Below are 27,423 nucleotides of genomic sequence, written 5' to 3' on the forward strand. Positions count from 1 at the left end.
TTTATGGTGAGTGTGAGGTTACTGAGAATGGCCTTTTTATTTTAGTTATGATTATTACTTGGAGGCAGTGACTCACTCCGTCATCCTGGCTGGCCTCGAACTCATGGTGATCCTTCTGCCTCAGCCTCCCAAGTGTGGGATGACTATAGGCTTGCACCACCATGCCGGGAAAGTTACTGAGAAAAAAACCAAAAAGGGTTGAGGACAGAATTCGGTTGAATACGGGTACTTCGAAAGCAGATCACAAGGGCAACAAGAGGAGGCATTCTTAACACGGTCAAGATAACCCGTAAGGGCTTGCAAAGAAGAGCCGAGAGTATAAAGTTAGTCTGATTAACAGCTCTCCCGCTTCAGCGTCTTTGTCCCCCAAATTTAAGAGCTCGAGCGGTTCTCTACGTTAGCACTGCCGGGGAGAACGGAAGCCAGATAGACAAAATGTGGCAGTGTGTGAGTTTAGGGGTGGAAGTCTTTCCTGTCCGTTTGGGTCCTACTTGCGTGCAACAAGAGCATCCTGGGCCACCTGAAAGGGCTCCTTCAACGAGCCGCGGTGCAGAAGGAGTTAACTCAGCTGTCCGGGGAAGGCAGGCGGCCGAAAAAGTTTGGATTTCAAGCTGCAGACATTGGCGCCCTTTCAGTCTGAGCCGCGGCGAGGAGGATGGAGACAGGGTGCCGGGACAACGGACGAAGCTGGCCTAAAGATTTGCCTACCGCGCTCCGCCTCCTCGCTTCCGCAAGTAGAGGGCGAAGCGGGCAGGGGCGGGTCCTGCAAAAGAGACCACGCCCCTTCCGCCCGCCCTGGAGGGCGGGGCTGGGCGAGGCCTCGAGGGCGGGGTCTGCGGGGCGGGGCCTGCAGGGTGGGGCCGATGGCGCGGGGCGGGGCCTCGGGGACAGCGACAGCCCGCGCACTGGGCAGGAGTTGCCGCTGCTGCTGCTGCTGCCGCCCGCGTCTTCAAGGTCTCAGCGCTTCCTCACCGGAGACCGGACTCGGCCGCCATGTCCGCCGCAGAGGAGGTTGATGGGCTGGGTGTGGTCCGGCCACACTATGGCTGTGAGTGCCGGGGGGCTTTGGGGTGCGCGGGCGAGGGGCCAGGCTCGGGTTTTCCCGGGGGCTCAGCCGGGCGGGTGCTCGGGGTGGCCTGGGACCACACGGACCCGGAAGAGCAGCCCAGCTGTGTGGCTGGCAGAAAGGTTGGCGCCTGAGCCCTCTCGAGCTCCGGAGGTGGCGCGTAGGAACCTGGAGGCCTCAGTCTTCCCCAGGCGCTGCGGCAGGGGAGCCCCACCCAGCGCCTCCGCCGCTTAGCTCTACTGAGATTGGGGAAGACGGCCTGGGGTGAGGTGGCAGGAGGACTCTGCAGGGCGTGTCCTGGGCACTGGACCCAGGGGTTCTGCTCGGGCGTGGTGGGAAAGTGCAGTGCTGCCCCGATTGCTGCCTGCGACGGTGGCCCAGGGTGCAGACCCGCGCGGCCAGACTAGCTGCGAGGTGCGGTTTTGGGCGAGCCACTTAAGCTTTCTCGGGCCGTGTTCTCTTGTTAGCATTTCAAAAGTAAAATTAAAAACACACACACACACCCAAATACCACCCCCCCACACACACACTTCCTCATTTTCTGTGGTCATCCCTGCAACATCAGTGTACTAATTAACTGTACGTGGGATAGTAGTTACAAGAGGATCTCTTTGGGTCTCGAGTTTAGATTTTGTTTTATGTTCTGGGAAAAGTACATTCTTAAAGGATACGTTAATGTATCCATAGTTATGTGTGAGATAGTGTGCGACGTTTGTGGAATTGGAGATGATTAAGACTATGCAGTACCTTCAAAAACTATCAGAGAAAGACAGGTGTACAAACGATTGATAATCAGATGCGGGGTTGGGAATTTAACCCTGTGGTAGAGCGCAAGGCCCTGGGTTCAGTCATCAGCTGGGGGCAGGGAGGGAGATAATAAGGTGCAATAAAGACACATGATGCATGAACCAGGTATAAAAAGTAATGGGAATGAAGAGAAGGGACTTAGGGAGGCCGTAGGAGCACAGGGGCTGACTTCTGAACAGACTTGCGTGATGCTCTGTGTAGGGCAGGGTGTGCGAGACCTGACTTGGAGAGGACTGACATTAACTAAATATGGTATTGAAGAACATAGGGACACTCTGTGGAAGAGACTGAATGGTGTGGTCGTGTAGTGGTGGGATTGGAAAGGAAAGCAGTGAAAAAGTATTTCCCAAAGTAGTCGAGGCCAGAGTGAGAAAGGCTGTGATTGCTTTTCTAAGGAGTTAGGAATTCATTTCTTACCTTGGGATGATTATGGAGGAGGCAGGTTACTTCAAGGTTAAGCCCACATGCTCTGGAGACAGGTGGATTTGAATGTGGGTCCCTTTATTAGCCTTAGGGCTGGGTTCATCCAGCTTCGGTTTCCTCATCTGTCCAGTAGTGGTAATCACAGGATTGTTCTGGGCTATAGTGAGAGAATGTATGGAAAATGCTTAATCCCATAGCTGCTGCCTTGGGCTGTGAATAAAGAGGGAGAGTGTGATGCCCTCTGTATTAGTTCTGACCAACAAGGACAGGCCTTAGTTGGTACCTTTTGAGGCTACAAGAAAATGTAGTACATATATATTTAAAACATTTAAAAAATTGATTCCTTGAGAATTCCATATATACATAAAAGTGAAACATGATTATACCTATCTTCCATCTCTCCCCTTCAATAATTTATCTGAGACAGGATCTCACTGTATAACTTTAGCTGGCCTGACCTTGCTATTTGAGACAGTCTGGCTTTGGACTCAGAGGTCTGCCTGCCTCTGCCTTCCAAGTGCTGGGATTACAGGCATGCGCTGTCACTCCTGGCTCTTTGTCTTTTTTATCTTTTTTTATGTGTATGGGCGATTTGTTGTCTGCATGTATGATGTCTGTGCACCATGTGTGTACCTGGCACCTGCAGAGGCCAGAAGAGAATGTCTGATCCCCTGAAACTGAAGTTACAGCCTGTTGTGAACCTTCACGTGGATGCTGGGAATTGAACCCAGGTCCTTTGCAAGAGGAGCCAATCCTCTTAACTGAGTCTGAGTCATCTTTCTAGCCTTAAAAAAAACAAAACAAAAAAACCCCAAGTAGGTCCAGTTAGTGCTGCCCCTATGTGCATGGGTATGGGGTTCTCTGGAACATGGGCAGCTTATCAGTGATCACCCTCCCATATCTCATATATATATATATATCTCTCATATATATAAAATATATATATATATATAAATTTATTTTACGTGTATGAGTGCCTGCATGTATACACGGTGTCCTTGGAGGTCAGAAACACGGCATCGGGTTCCCTTGAATTAGACTTACAGATGCCTGTGAGTCGAGAGAGGTGGGTGCTAGGAACCCAGGTCCTTCCTCTTCAAGAGCAACAAGTGCTCTTAACTGCTGAATCATCTCTGCAGCCCCTTACCATAAGATGAGTGTGGTTGAAACCATGTGGGTTTGTTTTTATGGAAAATCATTTGTAGTGTGCCTGGCTACCCATGTACCCACTAGTTAGCCTGCTTTCTTAGGTGATTAGCAGCAACTTTATGGCGATGGCCCTCATTGATTGCGGAGGAAAGGAGCAGATCTTGGCCTTGACACTCTTTCCTTCTTGTTTTAGCTGTCCTGGATAATGAGAGACTCACGGCGGAGGAGATGGATGAAAGGAGGCGGCAGAACGTGGCTTACGAGTACCTTTGTCATTTGGAAGAAGCAAAGAGGTAAAGGTGGACCAGGGAAGGGGACTGATGTGCGGTGCTTTCTTTAAGACTTGTTTTTATTTACATGTGTGTTTGTTTTGGTACCTCTGTATGGGTGCCTGCGGAGGTTGGAAGAAGGCAATAGATCTTCCTGGAGCTGGAGTTACAGGCACTTGAGTCACCTGATGTGGGTGCTGAGAGCCCAACTCCGGTCCTCTCCTAACTGCTGAGCCACCTGTCTAGCCTCCAGATAGCTTTCTTTGTGTGTTATTACATTTTACGTCAGAATGTTGGAGGTTGGTAGCAGAGTGTTTATTCATGGGAACAAGTGGTCCAGGGTGGTTTGTCCACTGTGTTGAATGTTTGTGCATACGGAAGAGATTTTTAGGGCTGTGTTATCCAGCTTTAATGTATAGAGTGGTTGATTGGGTACTGCCGCTGTCTGTTGGAAATAACATCGGAAGATTTATGTATTTTTATGTGCACTGTATCTATCTGCGTGAAGGTGTCAGATCCACTGGAATTGGAGTTACAGGCAGTGGTGAGCGGTCATGTAGGTGCTGGGAGTTGATCCTGGGTTCCTCTGAAAGAGCAGCCAGTACTCTTACCCGAAATCTCTCCAGCCCTAGGAATAACATTTTAAGTTAGGGTTTGGTGTTCTTGGTCTTAATGTTTCCTGATTCTTCACAGGTTTTTGTTTATGTGTTCAGCCCCGTTCCCCTTGTGACTTGTGGAGAAGGGGATTAGGTTTGGGAGGCTGAGGAGGGTAGTGCTGTAACAGGCTGAGGAGGGTAGTGCTGTAACAGGCTGAGGAGGGTAGTGCTGTAACAGGCTGAGGAGGGTAGTGCTGTAACGGGCTGAGGAGGTAGGTACCTTAGTCGAGTATGCCCAAGGTCCTGGGAGACACCCAGCGCCAGAAGAAAACCAAAGACCCTTATCTAACAAGGTAGTGCTGTAGGTATAGATTCATCCAGATCAATGCTGCAGCATTGGGGGACCTGTCATCAAATGCGTGTGCTCCCATGTGCCTCCCCTACCCCCCACTTTTTTTGGAGACAGAATCTTAGGTAGCCCCGTTGTGGCCTCAAACTCGTGTTTCTGAGGCCTATCTGATCCCCCTCCCACCACCTCCCAAGAGCTGAGATTACAGGCATGCACCACCACGCCCATCTCCTCTGCATTGGCTATGAAGAGGAAGAGCAGCTGCTGTTTATCTTTCCCAGCTATCTCCAGACCTTGTGATCTTAATTTTAGGGTGTCAGTTTGTTATCAGTCACTCCTTTTGTTCTGTTGCTTCTATTCCTTTGCGAGATTCCAGAGGAGATAAGTACAATTACAGATTGTGTACAGTGAGGAATAATGAAAGATATTTGTTATCCAAGTTTACCAAAAAATCAAGGATGGTTCAGACGGGGCTGAGGAAACAGGAGTAAAGATTTGACTCTGTGTGTTTTTAAAATAATTCTAAAAATGTAAAAGGCACTCCAGGAAAGTTGAGAGTCCATACAACAAGTATTCTTGAGCCCCAGAACTCGAAGCCCTTCAGAGCTGCCCTTTTCTCAAAAAATGACAAAAACAGCCTCAGGAGAAGGGTCGCCTGGACTCTTAAGATTTACTTTTTATTTTGAATCGCATGTGCACACGTCCACAGAAGCCAAAGGCGTCAGAGTTCCTGGAACTGGAGTGGAAGGAGATCGACCCACCTGACATGGTGCTAGGGACTGAACCTGGGTCTTACTTCCAGAACCGTCTTCCTGTCCCTGTAGGGTCTTCCTGAGTCTCGGCTGTTCCCTGACTCTACAGCCTTTTTAGAAAGTCAGAGGAGGATAGTAGTGATAATTTAGGTGAGGATTAGCAGTAATAATACTAGTCTTTTTTCTTTTTTTTTTTTTTTTTGAGATAGAGTTTCTCTGGTGTAGCCCTGGCTATCCTGGAACTCACTCTGTAGCCCAGGCTGGTCTTGAACTCAGAGACCCTCCTGCCTCTGCCTGACGCTAGTCTTCTGAATGGAAGTTTATTACGACAGTTTTGGTAGTGCCAGGGGTGAAGCATAGAGAGCATTTGCCATACCACGGAGCTTCTTTCCCAACTTCATGGTAAATGAAAGTGTAGATAGCAAGAGATGAATATATTATGAGAAAGGGACTATTTTCTCCTAGAAGTTTGTAAGGGAATGAAAACACCAAGTTCTCTGTCGCTTAAACTGAACTTCTCGTTGTGGAAGGTCAAGGGATTTGTAAGCTGCAGCTGGTCGCAAGGCCACCCTGTGCTCTGTGGAGCCGTTGGGACTCTGTTGAGGTGTCCGAAGACCCCAGCTCACTGATTTCCCTCTCCCCCAATAGCCCTCCTGCTTTTGTTTCGGTATTGGATTTCTACTGTGTGTCACAATGTGACAGTGACGTTTCCATTTTACATTTCATTTGTAGTATTTCAGAGCATCTTGCCAATATCTGCTGTGATATTGCTGCCATACCGCTAGTCTAGCTTAAAGTTCTACTCTTCCCGAAGCACCAGGGATTTGGGCCTTGTGCTTGCAAAGTGCGAGGCAGAGCACTCTCTACCACCTGGCTACATCCGGGTCAACTTCTGTCCAAAGCAGCCAGCTCATTTCCGTGAGGAAACCGAGTCTACTTGGAGCTGCTCTGCTGCTTAGGGGTGGGGGTCGTGTCATCTAGGCTGGCCTGGAGCTCATCCTGCAGCTGGAGGGGACAGGAACCATGAGTCCCATGCCACAGTTGTCCACCACCACACCTGGCTCCTCATGGTTTCTTGGTTCAGGGATGTTCCTTGTTTGTGCAGTGGTCATTAACTGGGTGTGTGGTGTGCACATTAGACTCTCCTGTGAGAGTCTTTACAGATGTAGACAGTCTGGACTTTACTGTTGGACATGTCAGTAAGTGTCCTACTGTTGAACTGCACCCCTACCTCCATACCCAGATATGTTAAAGGCCTCTGGTGATTTAGCTGGGCCTTCTCACCCCAGGTGAGAAGTAAGATTTTTCATACTTTTAACACATTTTAAAAGCTTGAATGGTTTTTCGATCCTAACCTCTTAACTTAACAATGCTCTTAACTTCCTTTTCACATGTGGAACTAGTAACATTTTATTTGCAGAATTCCAGAGCCTGTATCTTCTGACAGGAACGGCGTCCAGCATAGAAAAGCAGCCCGTTTAGCTAACCCATCGAGAGGCCATTAGTCACTGCATGGTTTTTCAGGTGGTTGCTTTGGCAAGCTTAGGAAGTGACTTAGGCAGTGGAGACATTTGTGGCAGTTTTTTTTTTTTTTATTTTAAAGCTTTGCATATAATAGTTGTACATCATCATGTCAATACCCTAGCATTGTGGAAATGCTGCCTGTTTTTTTTCCTAGGGAGTAAATGGTATCAAATTTGGATTCAGTACCAGGCCCTCTGTCCCCATCCCCAAAGCCAACAGCAACCTCTGATTAGAAAATCAGCTATGGCCGGGCGGTGGTGGCGCACGCCTTTAATCCCAGCACTTGGGAGGCAGAGGCAGGCGGATCTCTGTGAGTTCGAGGCCAGCCTGGGCTACCAAGTGAGCGCCAGGAAAGGCGCAAAGCTACACAGAGAAACCCTGTCTCGAAAAACCAAAAAAAAAAAAAAAAAAAAGAAAAAGAAAAAGAAAATCAGCTATGGAAGTGTCTAAGTTACAACTAGGGAGAGCCAGGAAACCTGGCAGTGTTATGGTAGGCCCAGAGGAGTAGAATTTCTACCAGTCACTTGATGTGATGCCTGCCAGTCAGTCATCATTAGCCAGGACTTCCTCGCCCTGCCCTGTTGCCTTACCTGGGCAGCTGGGCCGTGTCTATGTGCTCTCGGGCTCATCTTCCCCTCCTCCGGCAAAAGCCCAGTGGGCCTTTTTGGGTTGGCCTGGTTCTATTTCCTCTCAAGTTGGAGGATCCCCAAGGTCTGGGGTTTACATCAACTCAGAGGCCAGGAATAAAGATGAGAGAGATCCAGGGGAGGAAGGCTCCCTCCTCACTTCTATTTATAACTCCGCTGCTCCTGCTGAGCGCTCCACCTTTTACTACAGAGGCGCCATTGTGTGTCCTGGGGCTCTCTCTTTCCCTGGACCTTAAACAGAGTTTGTTCCTGGGGAGAGGAAGCCATGTGGAGATCGAGATTGGATGTGTGAAGACTGTTGTGCTGTTTGTGTCTGTGTGTGTAGAGAGATTAGAGTATGCGGCAGGAACGGGTTTGGGGTCATAAGTTTCCCAAAACGTTAAGAGTGGATTTCATAAAAGTATGTCCTGGGAATGGTTAAGAAACACAATGCAGAGATTTCTGCTTTATTGAAAAGTGGCTTCGGTATGAAAGTTAAGTTGGTATTCTAATAAAATTTTAGAATGCTAAGGGCTGTATAGTAGAACAGAGGCTATCAAAGGGTGCCTTTTAGTGCTTACAGCTATCTATCATCTATCTGGATCTAGATCCTTCGATCTACCTACCTACCTGTCTGTCCGTCTATGTCTGTTCTGATTGGGCTTGACATTTGTTCAGCAAAGGAGTATCTGCATGAGTCAGGAATGCCATTTGACCCAGGTGAGGAAGCTGACATTGACATGTGAGGTCTGTAGATGCTCAGGACTCGAGACAAGACTGTAACAGAAGGATCAGAAGGTAGCTAGGGTAAAAAAAGAAAAGGAGCCAAGAAAGAACATATTAGGGAGGTCAGGGGAGTGGAGAGTATGGTGGGTGGGAGGTGCAGGAAAATCCAGTTAGGCTCAAGAAGACAGTTAATTCTATACTCTCTCAGCTAATCTGCTTAGTCCCTTCCTTTGGGGACTTTTGGTGTATCCCTTTGATTCTTCCCTGGGCCACCTTCTTCTGAGTGCCCACACCCCAGCTTAAGGGCATAGACACTCCCCCGGCTACCTTTGTAGAAGGCCAGTCCAGGCTGTGGCTGGTTGGAGGTTGTCGGAAACTGCATGATGTTAACAAGAGCTGTATTAAACAGAAGCACTTTACCTTCAGTGGAGGGAGCTGAAAAAGTATTTTGGAGAGAGAACAGCTCTTGGAAACAGATTCCCTTTTGTGTGTACATCTTTGCTGTCGGCATAGAACATTTTCTGGGTTGGCCTCTGTAGATCACCTTCCTGAGTGTTATTAGAGGTCCAGGAACATCTGGCTATTTCCAGGCTCTGACTCTGGTTTTGAAAACAGAAGTTAACATAAGGCAAAATCCCCTAATGAATAGGCGAGATAGCTAGAAAAAACAGCGTGCTCACCAGTGTTCAGAATTCTTAGATGGAGAAATATAGCTTAAAAGTGGAGAAAAGAAGCAGATGTGTTATTCACATAGTAACAGTGCTTCTCAGACGGTAACAGTGTTTCTCAGACGGTACCAGTGCTTCTCAGACTTAAAATAAAAGTAAGGGATAATATGTGCCCTTGGTAAAATATTTAGAAAACATAGACATTGTTCATAATTCCATCATCTGTAAATGAGGGTGTTTTTACTGAATTAAAAATATAGCCAAGTTAGCCAGGCGGTGGTGGCGCACACCTTTAATCCCAGCACTTGGGAGGCAGAGACAGGCGGATCTTTGTGAGTTCGAGGCCAGCCTGGGCTACAGAGCGAGATTCAGGAAAGGCGCAAAAGCTACACAGAGAAACCCTATCTCGAAAAACCAAAAAAAAAAAAAAATAATAATAATAATAAATATGCATGTATAAACATACACACACATGACAATTGGAAAAAGACGATAGTGGTGGTACACGCCTTTGATCCCAGCATTCGGGAGGCAGAGGTAGGCAGATCTCTGTGAGTTCGAGACCAGCCTGGTCTACAGAGCGAGATCCAGGACAACCAGGACTACACAGAGAAACCCTGTCTTGAAAAAAAAAAGAAAGTTTGAAAATGAAAAAAAACTAAAAAATGTGAAGCTGTCTGGGTGTCTAGAGTAGTAATTCCGGCCTCTGAGAGGTAGAGACCTGGAGGGTCAGGAGGTGAGAGTCACTGTCAGCACCACAGCTGTCGGCACGCGCCACACGAGACTCAGTCTCAAGTCACAAAGGAGGAGGAGCTGGGGTGAGATGTGATCTGAACACTCGGGAGGCTGAGACAGGAGACCATGAGTTTGAGGCCAGCCTGCAAACAAAAGGCAGGTGTGGTGGTGCACTCATATAACCTCAGGACTTGGAGACTGAGGCAGGAGGATTGAGGATTTGAGACTAGCTTGGGCTTCCAAGTGGGACCTTCCTCAGAAACAAAAACCAGAATAAAACAAAACTTTATTAAAAGTAGGCCGATATAATCGTCAAGTTGTTAGCAGGTACTGTCATTATGAAGAACAGTCACACAGCTACCCCTCATGATTCCTATAACTGAAAAGAGTAAAGAAACAGCCCTTGAAGATCTTGACTGTTGAGGTCATTGGGCCATGGAAAAGAATGTCGCGATACTTGGGCGGAGTGGAAAGAATGGACTTTGAGTTTGAGCAAGTGTGTATTCTGATTCTGGTTTTGCAAGCCGCTTAACCCCAGGCAGTGGGACTGTGTTTCTCTGCGGGGTGGGAATACTCTGCATTTTACAGAGTTGGTGTAGGGTTAAGTGGCGGCCCAGGGAGATACAGAAATCACTCAGTAAATGCATTCTATTTTATTGAATTTTTATGTTCTTTGGTGTTTTACCTGCATGTACAAGGATGTCGGATCCCCTGGAACTAGAGTTACAGAGAGTTGTGAGTTACTATGTGGGTGCTGGGAATTGAACCCAGTTTCTTTGCAAGAGCAGCCAGTGCTCTAAAGCACGGAGCCCCAGTGAATACATTCTTTATCCTTGTCCGTGGCCAAAGGAAGATCTGAAGATTTAATAGGAACTTGAAGCACTGTTAATACACTTTCAGAGTCCTAAGTTAGCTGTACCCAGCGTGTGGCCTAGGATGCATAGCTAAGCACGTGGCCCGACACCTTTGTTCACAACAACCTCGAGTCACAGTGTCAGTAGTTGGACACCGCGTAAGGTGGTGGCCCTAGTGTTTCCACTGGGGGCTTGTAGGTTTTTGGAAAGGAAACACAGTCATGAGAGAATGGGGCAGAGAGAGTAAGGAGACGGCCTTATTGACCACTGTACCACTGTATCTAAAGTCCTTTTACCGTGAGATAATAAGAGGAAAGGGAGGGATTAAGGAATTACCTGTGTCTGTACATAGTTTTCGTTAGTTGTATCACAAATTTAAATGATCCTTTTGTGTGTGCGTGTGTGTGTGTGTGTGTGTGTGTGTGTGTGTGTGTGTGTGTATGTGTGTTTGTCTGTATGTGGGTAGGTATGTACACACGCATGCAGGTGCTTGGGGAGGGCAGATGAGCGATTGGGATCTCCTGGAGCTAGAGTTACAGGCTCTTGTGAGCTTCTGACGTGGGTGTTGGGGACTGAACTCAGGTCCCCTGCAAAAGCAGTGTGTGCTCTTAACCATTGAGCCATCTCTCCAGCACCACACATTCAAAATTTTCTTGCTGTTTTCAACGTCTACATAATATTTTTTTTTTTTTAGATTTATCCAGTTTAAAGCCATGTTGCTTTGATTATTGGCCAAGTTGAACATTTTCTTACATTTTTGTGTGTAGTTTTTATTTTCATATCCAGATTTTCTGTTGACTGCCTGTCTTTTTGTGGGGTGTGTGTGTGTGTGTGTGTGTGTGTGTGTGTGTGTGTGTGTGTGTATCCCATGTAGCTCAGGCTAGTTTTGAACCTTTGATCTTTCTGCTTCTTCTTCCCAAGTCTGGAATTACAAATGTGTGCAAGTTAGCCAGGGATAGGGGCACATGCCTTTCATCCCAGCACTCGGAAGGCAGAGGCAGCAAGGCCACCTTGGTCTACAGAGCAAGTTCCAGGACAGCCAGGGCTGCATAGAGACCCTCTCTCCCAATATTGAAAACCAAACTAAGTCAAAGCAACAACAACAATAAACCAGCCAGTCAGCAGTGGCATATGCCTTTAATCCCAGCACTCGGGAGGCAGAGCCAGGCGGATCTCTGTGAGTTCGAGGCCAGCCTGGTCTACAGAGAGAGATCCAGGACAGTCACCAAAACTACACAGAGAAACCCTGTCTCAAATAAACAAACAAACAAACAACAACAAAACCCAAAAACCAACCAAACAAAAACCCACAGTATGCAGCTTAAAGCAGTCTTCTTGTCTGGTAGCAATTTCTGTCGAATTTGATAACTGAAGTTGTGTAGTCTAGTTCTAGACTTGCCTGTTGCCGTGAGGTATGTGCTTCTCTCTCAATGCAGAGCCCATTTGCTTTGCTCGTTCTTACGGAGAAACTGAAGCAGCTCCACTCTGGCTCCTTGACAAATGCTGGGATTTGTTTGGTTTTTCACTTTTGTGGAATTTTTGTTCCCTTCAGATTGCCGTTGTCTTAGCAATTGTGTTTGTATTGTGGACTCTTCAGTGGTGGGGATTGAACCTGAGGCCTCCGGTGTGCTGTGTGAGACTCAGGCACCTGACTACCAAGTCAGCCCTCAGTCGAAGATCTTCTTGATTTATAATATAGTTTTAAAAAGTTTTTCCTCCTCCCCCTTTTCTCTCTTAGATTAATTTTCAAGTTAGCACACGGAGTAATGTGGTTCACTGTGGCAATTTGATTTTCACGCATAGGTGCCATTATATTTTGTTCGAATTTGTTCTTCCCTGTGTCCTCTGCCCTCCCCTTGGCTGGTCCCTCCCTGTAATATCTTTCTGTTTATTGTAGCTCTAGGAAATTACCCATTTTGTCTTTAATAATTGCCCTGATTCATGGTTCTGTCTTGAGGGAGAGAGCTGCAGAGTCTCCTCATGATGTCTCTTCATCTCATTTGTTTATGGAAAGTCAGAGCGGCAGAGATGTATCGTAAACCGTCAGCGGGCGGCCTTCATCCTCGGCGTGCGCTCTGCCGGCGCTCGCCGTCCTGGTTCTGTTCTCACTGGCCCTGCTGTCTAACTTCTGAGTCTTCAGTTCTATCTGTTAAAGTCTTTTCACTCCTCCTAGCCACGTGGGCTTTCATTAGTTCATGCACAAGAGTGGGGTACATAGAAGCCCCCTCGGAGGGGGAGAAAAGGAGTCTCCTGGGAAACGTGGGCTTGACACTTTGCAGTTCTCCTTAGGGACCGTGGTGTGGAGGTGGACGTGACCACAGACCAGTGCTAACCCAGCTGCTGAGTGACAGACTGTTGACCAGTCACGATTGAGAAAGCCTAAGAGAGCTAAGCAGCCTCTTCATTTGCCCTAATTTGGCATCTCTTTCTCCTGGATGTAGACACGGAGGCAGTAATTGTGCTCATGCCTTTTAAACCCCAGTGACAAAAGAGCAAACGTGTATTTGAAGTCCCGAGTTAGTGTATTCTAGGAATTCCATTTCCTGGCCTGGCCTGGTGGGCTGGCTGTCCCTGATTCTATACGGTTCCCTCTGCTTCACGGGGTAGTAATGTGAGGATACTTGTTGGGAGGTAGCAGGACCGGTTTGGGGTATTTTTAAACTCTATGGTATTTGATGGACCTCTGTTGCTTCTAATTGTGGCCGCCTAAATAAACCCTGTGACAAGTATTTGTGTAATGAAAGTGCGGGTAGGCAAAAAGAGACCTTCCGGAAGTGATTCATATTATGGCTGCTGTTTGTTTCATTTGGGACTCCGTTGCTTAGAGACCATATCTCTGAGCGAGCTGAGTGTGAAGTACTAGTTAAATGTCAAGGGCCAGGGCCTACCTGATCAAGTAAATTGCATCTCTGCTGCTCTATTTTAATTTTGGAAGACTCCTCCTGATAGTGGCCTGGCAATGTTTTTAATAAAACGTTTAAACATATAAATGAAAGATTTGGTTAGTGATTTAGTTTGAAAAGTAAAAGTTTACTTAAGTTAGAATTTCAGAAAGCTTCTTAGAATTGTTAGGGAAGACTTGGTTATTTCAGTCGGCATATTATGTTATAGGAAGTGTAATCCTTTATGTTTCAGAAAGCTAAAAGGAAACGACAAAATCCCCGTGAAAGCCCAGGCCCCCAACCTGCCCTTTGCAAGGACCGAAATGTCCCCACATGTCGTCCCAGTCAGCGACTTCCTCTTGCTCCGTCCCCTTCCCTGTGCTCATCCGTAGCATTTCTTGAGTCCTCTCTTTCTTTCTCTGTGTGTCTGTGTCCACAGTGTGGACTGTGACATGCTGAGCACTTCACATGCGGATCTGGTTAGCTGTTCTGGATGCCCCGGGAGGTGCTTATTATTTACGCTTAGCAGATAAAGCAGAGCGCACAGGAGCTAATCACTCAGGTAGTGGAGTTCAAGTTCGGCGAGGCCTCCAAAGCCCTGTTCTTAACCGCCACGCCCTCACTACCCTCACTACTCCGAGGTTCCTGGAATTTGTACAAATAACGACACGGTAGTAACTATCGTTAATCATACTGAATGCTGAAGAAGCTTCAGTTGAACGTTACTGTGATGCAGGCGTTATTTTTATTCCCAAGAGGGGAAAATGAATTAATAACGTTTGTCCCAAGGTCGCTTAACTGTCTGCATAATTCAAGCCTCGGTCTGTGTCACACCAACCATTGACACTGCAGGCATGGAAGGGGCAGCAGAAAGGCCCAGTGTTGAGACAGCTGGGGTCCAGCTGTCCAGTGGCCGAGGACTGGTGTGTCGGCCGCTTCCTGCGGCCTCGTCCACCTCCTAACGTCCAGTTTGTCTTCTGGTGGGTTTTATCTAGTGAGGATTGAACCGAGAGTCTCACTCATGCTGGGCAAGTTGCCTACTGCTAACCACACCCTCAACCCTAGTGGTTAAACCAACATTTGAAGCAGGGTCTCCTTAAGTTGTCCAGGCTAGCTTCAGGTTTCGGTCTTTCCGCTCCGGTCCCAGAGTAGCTTGGATTTACAGGCACAGTCCACCACACCCAATTCCATCATTTATTTTTGTCTTTAACTGGATCATTGGACCATTCCTTGTCCTTTTCTACTTTCTAACCTGGTCTCTGCCTTTGGACGTAGCTCCTGTCCCACCAGACGGTCACTTGCTAAACAGTGACCTCAGGCAGACAGGGAGTGGCAGGTTGGGTTGGAAATTGCTTTACCTCGTTTTGGCAAGAATTGTGTTTGGGGGGTTGGGTGGAGGAAGGACTTGTCTAAAGGCCTCTATTTCTTCCTTACTGAGAATGCCTTCCTGTTGACTCACTGGAAATCCGAACGAAAAGCAGAAGGGGCCGGAGAGGCAGCTGCCAGCCCAAGGCTTTGCTGCCGCCCCCGGGGCAGATCCCTGAGGGACTGAGGAGATACTGGGTCCTGAGACATGTGAGATTTTTGAGGACAGAAAGAAGAAGAGGGAATACTGGTATTATTGTGATAATAATATTGAGATAATTTTTTTTTAAAGTATAGTTTTGCCCAGGTTGAATGTTTTTTTTTTAATTCAAAACCAGAGAATACATGGATGTGGTACATAATTCAGAGGGTAGAGGAGTATACCCTCTGAATAGTGAGTAGAAAGAAAGCCCGCCTGTTTTCCTTGCTCCTGTTTCTCCTGCCCCAGGATCGTCTTTTCCAGATAGAAGGCTGTCAGGATTGTCCTCTCGCTAGCCTCTCTGCTGATGAAGAGGGGTCCTTTTCCTTTAGAAGTGGCTGTGCACTGTGCGTTTGGCAACTCTTCCACACAAATGCAACAAAGTGCCTCATTTTTATTTTATTTTATTTTTGGTTTTTTGAGACAGGGTTTCTCTGTAGCTTTGGAGCCTATCCTGGACTAGCTCTGTAGACCAGGCTGGCCTCGAACTCACAGAGATCCACCTGCCTCTGCCTCCCAAGTGCTGGGATTACAGGCATGCGCCACCACTGTCTGGCCTCATTTTTATTTTTCAGTGACTTTGCTTTTCAGTTGTGGACTTGACCATCTATGAGCATTTCCTGCCCCTCTTAGCTCTTGTTATTATAAACAGTGCTGTAGTTAGCAGTGTTGTGTGTATGCTATTGGCAATCATCGTACCTCAGCCTCCTGAAAGCTTTGATCATAGACATGAGCCACTGTGGTTACTCTATTAGTCTTTTCCTATTGGTTTGTAAGAGCTCTTTATATATTGAGGAACTTGGTCCTTTTTATGCCATATGTGTTGTAAATATTTATTCCATTTTGCCCTTTAAACTTTTATTTTGTATAAGGTGTTTGTTAAGTTTCAAACCTGGCACAGATGACTGAGGTGCCTATTTCATGTATCAAAGCGGATCTTTTTTTTTTTTTTTTTTTGGTTTTTCGAGACAGGGTTTCTCTGTGTAGCTTTGCGCCTTTTCCTGGAACTCACTTGGTAGTCCAGGCTGGCCTCGAACTCACAGAGATCCGCCTGGCTCTGCCTCCCGAGTACTGGGATTAAAGGCATGCGCCACCACCGCCCAGCTTCAAAGCGGATCTTAAAGAGGGTTTGAGACTTAATAGTGTTTAAAATAACAGCATCTTAAAACATATTTGACTTTATTAATCTTATTTTTTAGCTTCTGAGGTCCTTCTCTTGAGGCCATTTTTATACAGTCCTATTGTATATGAAATGATATAAAATCATTCTGGGGTTGGAGGGATGGCTAAGTGGTTAAGTGCACCAATTGCTCTTCCAGAGGATCTGAGTTTGGTTTCCAGTTCCTATGTTGGATAGCTCACAATTGCTTTAATTCCAGCTTCATGGGGATTTGACTCCTTTGCCCTCTTAGGTACACGTACTCAATGTGCGAGCGTGGAGACACACACACACACACACACACACACACACACACACACACACACACGCACGCACGCACGCACGCACACACTTACTTTGTACTAGTCTCAGGGGTCATACACTCTGTGCCCTCAACAAACCTGGTCAAGCCATCTGACCTCAAAAAGCTAATTGGAGCCAAAATAATAGCAAAAACAGAAAAAAAGGGATTTTGTCCATGTAGCCAAGTTGGGAAGAGGGACAGAGAGAGCCAGCACGGTCCCCAAGGTCCACCTTCAGGGGCCTGACCTGAGGGTAGGGTTTGAGAAGGAAGCAAGATGCACACAGCTAAACAGTCCAACCAAGTGTGGTCCTAGTGCGTCACAGTCTTAGCGGCCTGCAGGGTCACCTGACTAGGTATTTCCCCCGGAAACAAGGTCCTCTCTGGACGCCCCCAGGCTTCACTGTTTCCTCTCCAGCAGGAGAGTCCTGGGGACATTTCCAATTTCTGGGGGTCCATTCTTTCAGCAGTCTGACAGTCAAAGAGGGAGCACACACATCTCTTTAAGAACATAGCCTACTAAACAGGCTTGTTACATACTCACACATATACCATATCCATAATTAGAAATTACTAGAAACCACGTCTTAAAAATATTTCCTTATGGGCTTCTCCCCTCCCCCTTCAGTGAAGGGGATTGAACCCAGCGCCTTGACCATGTTAGGCAAGTATTCTGCTGGACTTTACCTCCAGGCCAGTCCCATCTAATGGTGTTTTAAAATATATATGCACACATGTATATGTAGTATTATTTAATATAAATATATGTACATAGGATATATTTGATATGAATGTATGCACTATATAATATATGTAAATTATAAAACGACATATATATGTAGAGTTTTAGCATTTCATTTAACTCTTTGATTCATTTAGAATTTTGGCATGAGGGCTTGGGTGGATCTGTTTGGATATCTTTTTTTTTTGGAGACAGGGTCTAACCATGTAGCCCTGGCTGGCCTACAACTCACTGTGTGGACCATACTGGCCTTGAACTCAAAGGGATTCATCTTCCTATGCCTCCTAAGTGCTGGGATTAAAGGCATGTGCCACCACATCCAGATAGTTTTTGGATAATATCTTAAATTTTATTCATCATTAATAGCTGTCTTAATAAACAGGCAGGGGGATGTTCTGTACCTTGTGTGTGTGTGTGTGTGTGTGTGTGTGTGTGTGTGTGTGTGTTGCTAAGGAAGAGGATGGTGTATTCAGCACTCTTCAAATCGCCTGTCTTGGAACCAGTGTTCTGAGTTCCTCTGGTCTGGCATGTTCAGTTCTCTGTCAGAGTTAGGGATTGACCTCACTGAGAACCTGTGATGTATATGGTAATCTCTTTCTTGCTCAGTGTGTTATACATTCTCTCCCTGGTCACTGACTCCTCATTCCTGGAGGCTGACAGGGTTTCAGGACTTTCACTAATTGGTTGAGTATAATGGCCGAACTGTTTAAACTGTTGTCCATGATCTTTAGGACGTGGTTTTCTTAATTTATTTTTATTAGTTTATTTTTTTGAGATGATCTCATGTAGCCAAGGCTACTCCTGATTCTCCTCCTACCTCTACCTCCTCAGTGCTGGGACTGCAAGTGTCCACCACACAGGCGTGCACCGTCACACCCAGCTCTCTAAGTCATTGTACAGAACAGAACTGTGATTTTGAAGAGTTGGGATTCAAAAGGAAAGGAAAACATATCACAGATTCTGAACTTGTGAACTGATTTCTGACAGAACATAGGGATGGGGAAACTCAGGGGCACACTATCAGGTAGACGGCTTCTGAGGACCTCCTGAGGACAGGGATGATGTTAGGAGCCTCCCTGACTCCTCAGCACGGCCTCCTTCAGGAGAACCCTGCTGCAGGAACATCTCCTGAACAGGGTCACCAGATTGGTGAGTCACAAAAGCAAGGAATGTCCAGATTGCCGCAAGCATTTGAAAGTATGTCCTGTGATACTTTTGCAGAGTCATTGGATAAATACAAATTAGATGCAATGTAATTAAAGTGATTTATAGCTGCCTGAGTTAGCCAGACTTTAAAAGGGGTACTAGAGGTGGTGGCTGCTCAATGGGTATAAGGCTTCTTTTTAGGGGTAAAAGTGTTCTGGCACTATATTGTAATAATGGTTAGAAAACATAATGAATATAACAACAAAAAAAAATCACCAAATTGCTTACTTTAAATTGGTTAAAAATGGTGAGCTTGCAAAGTTTGCTCAGAAAAAGAGCTGGTGGGTTTTTTTTTTTCCTGAGATGAGGTCTTGTGTAGGTCACGCTAACCTTCAGTGTGTTATGTAGTTGAGGGTGGCCTTGGCCCTCTGGTCTTTCTGTCACCACCTCTTAAATGCTTGAGATCCAACCCAGGGCTTCATGCATGTCAGGCCATCATCTACCAACTGAGCTAGATTCTCAGCTCCTGCTTGATTCCCCCTCACCCCCAAAAACACAGGGTTTCTCTGTGTAGCCCAGGCTGGCCTCGAACTCACAGAGATCCACCTGCCTCTGCCTTCCAAGTGCTGGGATTAAGGCGTGTGCCGCCGCTGCCACCGCCACCACCACCACCACCACCCTGGGTTGTTTCTTTGTTTTTGGAGTTTTTGTTTTTTGAGATAGGATCTGCTATAGCCTATGGACTCAAACTCACTGGATAGCCAGGATGACCTTGAACTCTTGACCCTCGTGCCTCTCCCAAATTCTGGGATTACAAGTATATGTCATCACTCCCAGCTTTAGCTATTGGATTTTCAACTCAAAGAAAGCTTTTCTGGGCATCTTCTGTGTCAAATATTGGATCTTACGGAGACTTAAGTGATGTGTCAATTAAATTTGAACTGCTAGGGAAATGGTTAATACAAGAAATTCTGTTTTTAAAATACACTGATTTATCCACAGTGTAGTAATAATAGTTTTCTACACTGTGGTTAAAAAAGGTCTAAGCACAGAATAGAAGAGAAGTAGCATTAGTGGGAAAGCAAATGAAATCCGAGGTATCTGTTAACCGTTGTGTCTGGTGACCTGAATTTGACCCCTGGCGTCGTCAAGGTGGAAGGAGAGAGTCTGCCCTGACCTCACCTGTGCAGTGTGGCCTGGGCTGTGCGCACATATAGTAATAATAAAGAGCAGCAGCAACCCAAGGTGGACAGTGCCTGAGGAATGACATGTGAAGTTGACTTCTGGTCTTAACATACATGTACATGCATGTGCATGTGCACCCTTTCCAAGTGCACACACACACGAAGTTGTTGGAGCCATTTTGGAAAACCTCATTGTAGAAGATTTTCAAGCATAGACTCGTATACGGCTCAGTAGAAGCTTCTTACTCTGCTCTAACCTATTTCTGAAGTTACTTAAAGATTTATTTATTTATCTATCTTATGTATATGCATGCTTTGTCTGTCTGCAAACCAGAAGAGGACATCAGACCCCATTATAGACAGTCATGAGCCGCTGTGTGGTTGCTGGGACTTGAACTCAGGACCTCTGGAAGAGTGGCCAGTGCCAAGCTGAGCCATCTCTCTAGTCTGTTTCTGAAGTTATTTAAAGATAAGTTTTATTTTCGTCTCCTGTTTTATTAAACACTGTTTTGAATGACTTGATAATGTTTCACTGCCCATTTTTCTCTGATGTGGAAAAGGGGTGAGGGGAATAAAGTATTTTTATTACTTTAAAACAAAAACATTTTCAAACTCTTGTATTGTTCTGGACAGTTTAGTACCAGGGAGGTTTTGAAACTCTAAACCTGTCCTGCCATTAAGAGGCTTCCATCCGGGGCTGGAGAGATGGCTCAGCAGTTAAGAGCGTTTACTGCTCTTCCAGTTCCGTTCCCAGCCACCCAGGTGCGTGAAACTCCAGCTCCAGGGGGTCTGTGACCTCTCAGTCTTCTCTGTGCCTACACTGAAGTGTGTACAGATCTACACACACATAATTAAAAACAGTGACTCTTGTTTTTTTTTTTTAAAGAGGTCTCCATATTAGTAGGACAGACATAAGCATTAAAAGTTACCCAACATGAAGGAATGGGAGGTCTGAATGTCACCAGGTGACATATGGTGACTAAGGGAATGGTGCAGACAGTTACTGTGTAAAAGTTTAGATGGGGGGGAAGGGTATCTGTTGATTGAGTTTTGCAAACAAGGCTAAAATTGTGAAGGAGAGAAGGAAAACATGGCGTCCACATTCTTGGTGGCCTCAGTTACTTTTTGGTGCTCAGGAGCACCTTTGACCGGAGTGCTCCTCATTAAGTAGGTGCTCAGAATCGTGGCTCAGTTCAGAGCGTGGCATGTAGACGCTGTGGTGGGCTGGTGGTGTGGCGTCGTGAAGTTGCTGTAATCCTTGGGGTTTTCTTTGTTTCTTTTTTCTTGTTTGTTTAGACTTGAGTCCAGGGGTAGGATGTACCTTTAGCAAGAGCGGCTGAGAGATCATCCAGAAGTTAGAGCCCTTTGACCAAAGACGGCGAGAGTGCCTTTCTCTGTGTGGGTAGTCACTGGTTCCAGCAGGCGAAGAGATGAAAGAGACGCGTGCTATAGGAAAGTTTACAAGTTTGGGTGTTGTGGTTTCTGATCATGGGAAGGGCATCTTTTTGAGGCTTCTTTGGAATTGACAGGGATGGGTGAGGCTGATCAGGAAGGCTGGCAGGCATCTCCATCTCTACTTTCCTACATCATGGCTTGCTGACATTTGTCTGCTCCATAAAATTCCTCAAAATGTTTGCACCCCAGCAGATCCCGTCTCATTTACCATGCCGCCTTGGCCTCTTTTCCTGTTCCTCCTTGTCTTTTGGGCGGTCACCCAGTGTGATTTTCCTAGACACCAGAAGCCATTTACTGTGTGCCCCCTTAGCCCTGACACGCCCTCTCTCTGCTCATTCTCCTGTTCCTGCAAGGAAGGGTTCCTCTGTGTGCTCTTCATCCCCAGGGTGCCGCAGCTGGTGGACCTTCCTCTCTCTCATCGATGGTTTTTGCTAAGATCAGCAGTGACCCCGATTCTGGTGTTCTCTGTGTGTGTGTGTGTGTGTGTGTGTGTGTGTGTGATTCTGGAGTTTGAACTGTGTGACACACTAAAAGAGTGTTGAGCTGAGGGCTCCTCTCGGAGCTTTGTTACAGCTTCTCACAGCCCCCTCTCTCTGTTAGGAACCTTAGAGGGAGGAACTGTGACCATAATAAGATCCATAGTTAACCACGCCTTAAATTTGTTGTTACCAAGTCATAAATTTGAAAATTAAATTTGATGTATGTTACTATAGTGACCAAAACTTATTCCTAGGGCTCTGGAGAAGATTGCTCTCATAAAAAGAGGAACCTGTCTTCTGCTTTCTATAGGGGCTGCTCATCCTTTTTATCCGGTCTTTTTTGTGAAGAGTTCTTGGGCTCAAACCCAAGGTTTCACACATGCAAGGCAAGGGTCTTACCTCCGAGCCCCGGGCTTACACTTGAGAGTGGGTCACAGCAAGCCCTAGGCGAAACCTGCTGAGACCCAGCTACTGTCTACGCTTAGTTCAGTTTCTGATCTGATTTGTTTTGGTTTTGGTTTTTTAGAGACAGGGCTTGTCTGTGTAGTCCTGGCTGTCCTGGAACTCACCTTGTAGCCCAGGCTGGCCTTGAACTAATAGAGATCCTCCTATCTCTGCCTCCCGAGTGCTGGGATCAAAGGCGTGCACCACCACCGCCCGGCTCTGATTTTTATTATCGTTTAATATTAAACATTCTGAAAGGTGGCTCAGTGGGTAAAGGTGCTTGCCACCAAGCTGACAGCTTGACTTCATTCCCCGGAACCCACGTGGTAGAAGGAGAGAGCCACTCGTGCAAGTTGTCCTCTGACCTCCATGTGTGCCGTGGCACACAGACAAATAAATAATTTAATGGAAAATATGTGTAGACTCTAATGTAAATGACATAAAATTCACTGGGAAGTGCTATTCAGTGAATTTGGTTCTGCAACCCATTTCCAAAGTCTGGTTTTGATCTCCCCAGTCAGACAGAGGCCCTTTTGACATAGGATTAGACACTCTTTCCAGTTCAGCTGTTTTTGGTGGTGGTTTGGTTTTTGAGACGGGGTTTCTCTGTGTATCCCTGGCTGTCCTGGAACTTTCTCTGTAGACCAGGCTGGCCTCGAACTCACAGACATCTGCCTGCCTCTGTCTCCTGAGTGCTGGGATTAAAGGTGTGCGCCACCACCGCCTGGCCAACAGTTCAGCTCTTAATAAAATGATTTGCTCGGGGATAGGTCTGTATTAGGTATAAACAAACACAGAAGTTAAAGACATTACTTAAGGGGAAAAACATTTTCCTGTGTTTCTAACTCATTCCTGTTTTGTTTTGTTTTCCAAATTGGTTTAATTTGAACTCAGAAATTCCTTTTAAAACAGATGCTATCAAAATTTCTCATTTTGCTGGTTTAACCTGGAAACAAGCTTTTATTGTTTGTGGTGTGTGTGTGTGTGTGTGTGTGTGTGTGTGTGTGTCCATTACTGTAGTATTTTCTTTCATTTCTCTCACTGGCCCCTTTTTATTCATACTGCTCAGAATCTTCTGGACTGGAGAGATGGCTCAGTCGTTAAAGGCTAGGCTCACAACCAAAAATATAAAATCTAAGTTTCTTAGCCCCGGTGTGTGTGTGTGTGTGTGTGTGTGTGTGTGTGTGTGTGTGTGTGTCTGTCTGTCTGTCTGTCTGTCTGTCTCTGTCTTCTTTTTAGACCGCCTGGCCTGTTGCTGAAGGTGACCTTGGAATCCTGATCTCTGTCTCCACCAGGTGTCTGGACAGGTGTTTGTCACCACACCCGGCTTTAAATCACATCTTATCCCTTCATTCCTGTTTCAAATCCCCAAAGGGCTTGTCCACTTTCTTATTCTCCTTCAGTCCGGGGTGTTTTCTCCCATCACACCCCCAGTCTGGTCCCCTCAAGCCCAAAGTCTTTCGATACTCAAGTTGCACTTTCCCTAGGCAGCGGGAAGCCTGCCCGCCCTCCTCCTGTGGTGGTACACAGTGTTTTCTTAGGCCTGCCGTTGCTTTTTCTCCGGCTGCACCTGCCACACACTGCTGACTTCTCAGGCCCTTTTCAGGCCTAGGTGGTGTACACGGGGGTGGCTTCCTGGAATCCCCAGTGCAGGGCAAGCTGGCCGTATTTGGAAGGTTTTTAGCCTGGGGCGATCCTGGCCTGGGGTTCCTCTGGGCAGGATGGGTGTGGTGGCAGTTTCTCTCCTGGAGGAACTGAATCTCAGCGGTTGGAGCAGTCAGTTCCGGCATTGGTCGGTTCCCCTTCTGAATTGCACAGCGCTGGGAAACCGCTGAAGTCATGTGCTCTGCAGAACTTGTTCAACCGGTTTCCTCTTCACAGACCCCGAATTCAGATTCCCACCCTGAGTCCTCTCTGCACACGCTCTCGGTCCGGGCTTGTTTTAGCCTTCCCACAGTGGTGTTCTGGGATAGTCACGTCTTTGTTTCACTGGTGGCAGAGTGGGTAGGGCCGAGAACTGAAAAATGTTATCAGGAGGACCAGGTAGACGGGTATTATGCAATCACTGGATTTGGTCTCTAGAAGATTTATTTCTGGGAATTGAGCTGTTCTCTCTGCCTTTGTCTGTCTGCCTCTCTCTCTCTCTCTCTCTCACACACACACACACACACACACACACACACACACACACACACACACAAAATAGCTACCATCATTTATTGCCTCCAGCTCTTGGTGTATAGGATCTTCTCTAATTTCACACAACCTTAAGAGGTTACATGTTGGTCCTAATCATGTTACAGACAGGAAACGGAAGTCCAGTGGGGTCTGTTAGATAACATGTCCTTCTTGCTCCTTCTTCCTTCCTTCCCTCTTCTCAGGTAAGGAGTAGGCGTGTTCCTTTCCCAGTCTTGCTTTCTTTATCCAATTCTCAGTCTCTGCATCCTTTCTTCTTTTTTTAGGCATTCCTGCATCTTCCTCACGAGGAGAGAAGGGACGCCCCTTTCCCTGGATCTCCACCATCGACTAATCCTCATTCCTTTCTCAACTTCCCCTGCCCTCCCTCCTTTTCTTTTGTTAGCTCAGGCCTTTTGCCCACACGTACACAGTGATTTGTTGAAGCAGCGGGTTAGACTTGCCACAGGAGTGAGTGCCCGGCAGGGTGGCTGGCTGGCAGCCTTCATCTGAGAGGCAATCCCAGTGGAGGCCGCTGGGGTCTGCCTCACAGGGTCAGGATGGTCAGCTGAACTCACTCACCTGTTGTCCCCCTCCCCTCATCTCTCTCCCTCCCCTCCTTCCTCTTTCCTTCTCTCCCTCTTCCCTCTTCCTTCTCCCCCAGGGTCTCATGGTGTAGCCTGTCTGGACTGGAACTTGCTGTGTGGACCAGGCTGCCCTTGAACTCACAGAGACCCTCCTGCCTCTGCCTTGCTAGTGTCGGGATTAAGCTGCTTTCTCTTGTGGTTTAGGACTTGTTTCCTGTTTATCTAGTGCCCTGCAGTCTCCGAAGTGGGTGAAGGGCGGACCTTTGAACGCCTTCCTCAGAGGTGTCAGCAAAGCCCAGCCATTTTGGACGAGGAGGGAGTCCTGAGCCTGGGTCTGGGCCTTTACATTTCTATCTGTAGAATCTGAGCGTCCAGCCTCCTGTGTGATGGTCTTCCCTGTTGTTGTTGTTTTAAGTGAAAACTTGTACCCTGGCTTGGGTTGGAAAGCTCTTGTCTGCTTAAACGTGAAAAAAATTTGCCGTCTTGCCCATGACACTTGGAATATTTTTCTACTTGACTGTCAGTTTTTTCTGGTTACTGCAAGTTGACTCCTGCTTGGGAGTCCCTGAACAGAGGCCACTGAGTTTTTCATTGTTATTTTTGCCATCCTCTCCTTGCCTTGCCACATCCTTTCTTCTTGCTGTCCCTTTTTTTTTTTTTTTTTTTTTTTTTTTTTGTGGCATTTGAAGGTAGTGATGGCGTCCAAATGCCTGGAGTGTTTTCTTTCCGTGACTACCACCACATGATTCTTGATTTCTCATCTTACCCAGTGACTTCAGCTGTGGAAGGTTCTGTCCCTGCTTGTCTCCAGGGAGAGCCCTCCTCCAGAGGCTTGTGTGGCTTGTGTGTCCTGGTACCTGCAGGATGTCACTCTCTGGGTGCCTGCAGGATGTCACTCTGGATGTCACATTGCATTGACGTTCCAGGCCCGGCATGTGCTTGTCATCCTCTTGTCCCCCAGTCTCTTTGATGGCTTCATCTCCTATTTAGTCATCCATGCCACAAGTCACCAAGTCACTTTTCAAAAATAAAAGCGGTTCTCTTCCTTTTATAGAAGTTTCTGTAAGTTGCTATAGATGGCTTATGGTGCCAGGATTTTTTTTTTCTTTTCTGGATCTGTGTGATAATGTGGGATTTTCCCACAAAGTGAATAATAAGTTATTATTTTTACTATTTGGCCGTCTGGCAGATGGTGATATTGTTACTTTAATTTGCATTTCATGGATGACTGGTAAGACTGAGAGTTTCATGTGAGCACTGGCTGTTTCTAGTTTTCCTTTATGAGTCGCTTGCCTCTGTTTACAGCCTGGTTTTCTCGGGAAACATTTGCCCTTGCATTTTAAGTGTTTAAAATCTGTATAGGTATAATACGGGAAATGGTTAGCGGTTATTATATGCCGAGACTTTACCTCTTCAGTTTATTTTTGTTGCTGTTGTTGGATTTTTTTTTTTTTAAAGGTTTCAGCTGTGTAATTCTGGCTGCTTTGGAGTTCACCGTGTGGACTAGACTAGCCTTGAACTCACAGAGGAAAAGGGCATGGGGCACCGTGTCTAGCCTTGTTGGATGTTTTTGTTGTCAGTGGTTTATTGTTTTGTTTTGGTTTTGTTTTTGTTTTTTAGAGACAAGGTCCTGGATGCGGCCCAGGACTGGCTGGTATTCCTGCCTCGGCCTCTTGAGTGCAGGGTAATAGTGAGGATTATAGGCATGTCCGTGCCTCCAAGCTTTGCTTATTCATTTTTTAATTTTTAGTTGTTTTTGTGAGACTTGGCCTCAGCTTGCTCTGTACAGCTGTAATCTATGAACCTCTCGCTTCCTTGAGTCTGAGATTATAATCCAGCATCATTGCACCTGGCTAAATACTTACCACTATTCTTTTTACATTTGTTTGGTTTGTGTGTGTATGGGTATGTGAACATGCACATGCCATCTGCTCATGTGGAGACCGCTGGGGGAAGTTGGTTCTCTTCCTCCACCCAGTGGGTGTGGGGAATTGAACTCTGGTCATCATGCCTTTACCCCTAAGCCATCTCACCAGCCCCTAAATACTTTCTGTGTAGGCATTTTCTTTATTTATGCCTCTCTGATTTCTGCCTATGGAGTCTTGTTTTTAAGTTCTTTTTCTCTTTTAATATTATATAACTCTTCACACACACACACACACACACACACACACACACACACACACACATGCATGCACGCACACACATATATACACACGTGCATGCATACATACTTAAATCTCTAAGTCAACCTTAGTACTCACATTAATTGCAAATGTATGGTCAAAAACTGACTCTGTGTATTGGACGTAGTAACAATCATTTATCATCTCTGTATTTAGGAGGCAGAAGAGAGAGGGTTGGGAGTGTGAAACCAGCTCAGACTAGATAGCAAGACCCTGTCTCAGCACACCTTCCCCGTAAAGGATTTCTTTACAGTTATTATGCAGTTATCCAAGCGCTCAGTTTCCCACTAATTATGTCAGTAGCAGTCACCAAGGCTTAGTCCTCTCGGGGCTCCTCTCTGAGGACGTGGTTGAAGCAAAGCCTGCTACAGAGGTCATGACCTGTGCCCCGATGGCTTTGGGAAGGCCAGCTCCAGAGCCCGCTCATGCCTCGGTCCTGAGTGTTTGTCACTGTCTTTGAAGGAAGGAGTACATTGTCATTATGAGGAGTGTGGACTTGGGGGCTGTAGAGATCCTCAACAGTTAAGAGTACTGGTTGCAATCCCAGAGGACTTGGGTTTGAATCCCAGCATCGG

At 46.5% G+C, this 27,423-nt stretch overlaps 1 protein-coding gene across 1 annotated transcript in view; it reads left to right on the top strand.

Moving 5' to 3' along the window:
- The first annotated feature begins 878 nt into the window (after positions 1 to 878).
- Iqgap1 (IQ motif containing GTPase activating protein 1) overlaps positions 879 to 27,423 on the top strand; it is a 95,287-nt gene continuing 68,742 nt past the window's right edge. Inside the window, exons 1-2 of the mRNA XM_028873771.2 lie at positions 879 to 1,048; positions 3,639 to 3,738. Coding sequence (XP_028729604.1) covers positions 994 to 1,048; positions 3,639 to 3,738 — 155 coding nt within the window. The 5' untranslated portion in view covers positions 879 to 993. The remainder of the gene's footprint in view (positions 1,049 to 3,638; positions 3,739 to 27,423) is intronic.

This window comes from Peromyscus leucopus, chromosome 1 (assembly GCF_004664715.2).
Source record: "Peromyscus leucopus breed LL Stock chromosome 1, UCI_PerLeu_2.1, whole genome shotgun sequence".
In the NCBI taxonomy this organism is placed as follows: Eukaryota; Metazoa; Chordata; class Mammalia; order Rodentia; family Cricetidae; genus Peromyscus; species Peromyscus leucopus.